The 3,346-nt window shown below is 49.2% G+C and overlaps 1 protein-coding gene across 1 annotated transcript; it reads right to left on the reverse strand.

The window, feature by feature from the left end:
* Positions 1 to 250: 250 nt before the first annotated feature.
* Positions 251 to 2,696, reverse strand: LOC117539871. The gene is made up of 3 exons (XM_034206224.1): positions 2,126 to 2,696; positions 1,091 to 2,092; positions 251 to 646 (listed from the first exon to the last, which is right to left on the reverse strand). Exons 1-3 carry the CDS (start codon positions 2,408 to 2,410, stop codon positions 251 to 253), a joined length of 1,683 nt encoding a protein of 560 aa, XP_034062115.1. The 5' UTR covers positions 2,411 to 2,696.
* Between the last annotated feature and the right edge of the window lie 650 nt (positions 2,697 to 3,346).

The raw sequence follows: 3,346 nt of genomic DNA on the forward strand, positions 1-3,346 counted from the left end.
CATGTCAACGGGTAGGTAAAGGTGTTTATTTGCACAACACTGGTCAATTCAACACATTGGTTATACTCATCAGAGCCGGGTGCCTGCAGGAAAACAGAGCGAGAGAGCAGACAGGAGCAGAGAGGCTTTAAGATAGCTGCAGAGCACCAGACCCAGGTGCCCTGAGTTACTGCAATCGGTGCAATCACTGGAGCCAATGCAGCACAGACAGAACAGCCACACCCTATCTACTGATGCACCCACAGGGGCATCACAGCCCCTCCCTTAAGACGGGGCCCCAAAGGGGTCCACGACAACCCCACATCCTTCTTCTTAACTCCAGCTTTTTACTTTCCATCTTAGGACTGGAGGACGCTCCCCCTCCGCCTCTGTCTTCGAGCTCTTGCCTTGCGATTTCGTACTGCTTCTTCGATTCCACTGCCTTTATGTCCCACTCCTCCTTGGGTTGGCTGGCGTTGAGCCACAGCATGTAGGCGCTCATCGGCCTCTTGGGCGCGCTGACCTCCTTCGGCCTCCTCTTCTTCGCTTTGCGGCGTTTCCTCTCTTTCTTCTCCTTCACCTTTGTCTCGATCTGAAAGTCAAAGGACCGTGTTGGGCCACTTTTTCCAGACTCCGAAACAGGTAGGTCAGTAGACATCCTACGGCTCTGCACACGCGTAATAGTATAAAAAGGAGACACACTTGGAAATTGCAAACCACTCTTATCTGGCTCTACAGATGCCAACCGTCTGAAAACCACCACAGGCGGTGGCACACCTGCCCACACCACACAACCAGCAAGATCGTTGCCCAAAATCATCTGTACCCCATCAAGTGGCAATGCGGGACGCACGCCGATAGACACAACTCCCCGTACCAGCTCACAATCCAGCACTACTGTATGACGTCGCACAGGAATCAAGCCCATCTCCATGCCCCTCATCAGCACAAAATCCCCCGTCTCTGTCTCTGACGAAAAAGGCAACACTGACTCAACAATAAATGAGTATCTAGCTGCTGTGTCACGCAACACCTTAATCGGAACATACTTGTCACTACCAACTATTGACACAACGGCTTCCGTTATGAACGGCCCAAAAACAGAACCCACATCCAAGTAGGCACAAACCAGCTTCTTATCAGGCACCATGCCCGATCCTACACCCTGTGGCTTTTTAACCAACACGGCAGAACAACACATGGCTGGAGCATGTGGTGACAAACGAGGCTTCCCCTTCGTTTCCAGCAATGGACACTGCTCCTTCCAATGACCCCCACCTTTGCAATAGTGACATTGGTCCACTTTGGCCCCCTCGGGTCGCCCTGTACCTGCAAATCTACGGGAGGAGCCTGGTGAAAACTTTGCACGGGCATCTCCATTGTCTTCTCCACGTTTCCAATCACCCCTAGAATATTTCTCCGCAAAACTGCCCTTATGTGTCAACACAAAATCGTCCGCTAATTCAGCAGCTCTAAACGCGGTGGGAGGTTTCTGTTCATTCACATATGTGGCCACACGCTGAGGGAGAATGTTTTTAAATTGTTCCAAGACAATGAGCTCACAAAGACCGTCAAAACTTGCAACCTTTGCTGCCGCGCACCACCGCTGAAAATGAGAAGTTAAATCACGGATAAACTCCACATGTGTCTGCTTATCTCCCTTGACCCCACTTCTGAACCTTTGACGATACGCTTCAGGAACCAGTTCGTAAGATTTCAACACCGCTGATTTTACTCTATCATAGTCCAAAGTATTTTCGCCACAAATAGCTGAATAGGCTTCCTGTGCTCGCCCAGTGAGTACACACTGAAGTAACAGCACTCTGTCCGAATCTGACCAGTTTCTTGCCTCTGCTATGTGTTCAAATAGAGTGAAAAAAATGTCCGGGTCACGCTCATTGAACTTTGGCACTAATCGCAAGTAAGAAATTATATCGCCACTGCCTGATGCTAACCTAGCACCACCATCCTCCCCTGGAGAAAACTTGCCCTCTCCCATCAGCCGTAATCTAGCATGTTCCACCTCACATTTCATCTTTTCCACCTCCAGCACCTTCTCCACCTCTAAACGCTTCTCTACCTCCTGCTGCTGACCCCTCATCTCCAACTGCAACTTCTCCAACTTCAACTCCAACTGCAACTGCAATCTCTCCTGATTAAACTGCATGGCCAAAAGCTCCTTTTGCTGTTCGAATGTCAAACCAGCTGTCTGAACCACTACTGGCCCGACCCCTGCCACACCAGACTCACTCTTCTGTAACACTCCCCGCTCAAACAAAGATGACACGATGACAGCTTTAATGTCATCTTTCCGCTTGCTCCCTACAACAGCAATTTCATAATGCTCTGATATTTCGATCAACTGCGCCTTCTGGCAACCATCCAAGAAAGATACTGAGGGCGCATCCACAAACGCTGACAAAGAAGCCATAATATATTGCCTATACCCAATCAGAAAGCAAAGTACTCAACTGTCAACACGCCTGGGCGAAAAGACAAAACCCAACAGAGAATTCCCCCCTAACTGCCTTACCAAAATCTTCCTAATCTCACCTAGTCTTCATGTGGCTTGCGGCGGGTAATTACGCACTGGAACCCGGCGGATTTATGGAGCGACCTGCACGCAGGTAACACCAAGAAATCACGCGGATGTGCCCCCGAGACAGCTGTCCGAAAACAGCTGACACCAACCACGTCGCCACAACACTATGAAAAAAACAAACGGACGGAACCCAAGGGGAAACGCCACTTAAGCCTAGCGGGGAAAATCTCTTTTACAAAAGCGTAACAAACAGCAATATCTTACCTTCTGATTGGCACACAAAACCTGATGCCATGTCAAACACTAAAGCATCCTGAAACCCAAAAGACATGATGTGTCCCCCAAATAGCAGTGCAGAGCCAGCACACAGCTGGACCACAACAATGAATCAGCTGCTCAATGAGCACTACACAAACTTTTTAAATAAATAACCCGTTGGACGAGCCCCCATTTGTTGCGACCTGGCTCAAAAGGCCACAACAAAAAGGAGACACAACATGTCAACGGGTAGGTAAAGGTGTTTATTTGCACAACACTGGTCAATTCAACACATGGGTTATACTCATCAGAGCCGGGTGCCTGCAGGAAAACAGAGCGAGAGAGCAGACAGGAGCAGAGAGGCTTTAAGATAGCTGCAGAGCACCAGACCCAGGTGCCCTGAGTTACTGCAATCGGTGCAATCACTGGAGCCAATGCAGCACAGACAGAACAGCCACACCCTATCTACTGATGCACCCACAGGGGCATCACAGTGGCAATCAATAAATGATGAATAATCCTAATGATGATTCAATCATGATTAAACATCTGTATCTGTGCTGGTTT

The sequence above is a fragment of the Gymnodraco acuticeps genome, unplaced genomic scaffold (genome assembly GCF_902827175.1).
Source record: "Gymnodraco acuticeps unplaced genomic scaffold, fGymAcu1.1, whole genome shotgun sequence".
In the NCBI taxonomy this organism is placed as follows: Eukaryota; Metazoa; Chordata; class Actinopteri; order Perciformes; family Bathydraconidae; genus Gymnodraco; species Gymnodraco acuticeps.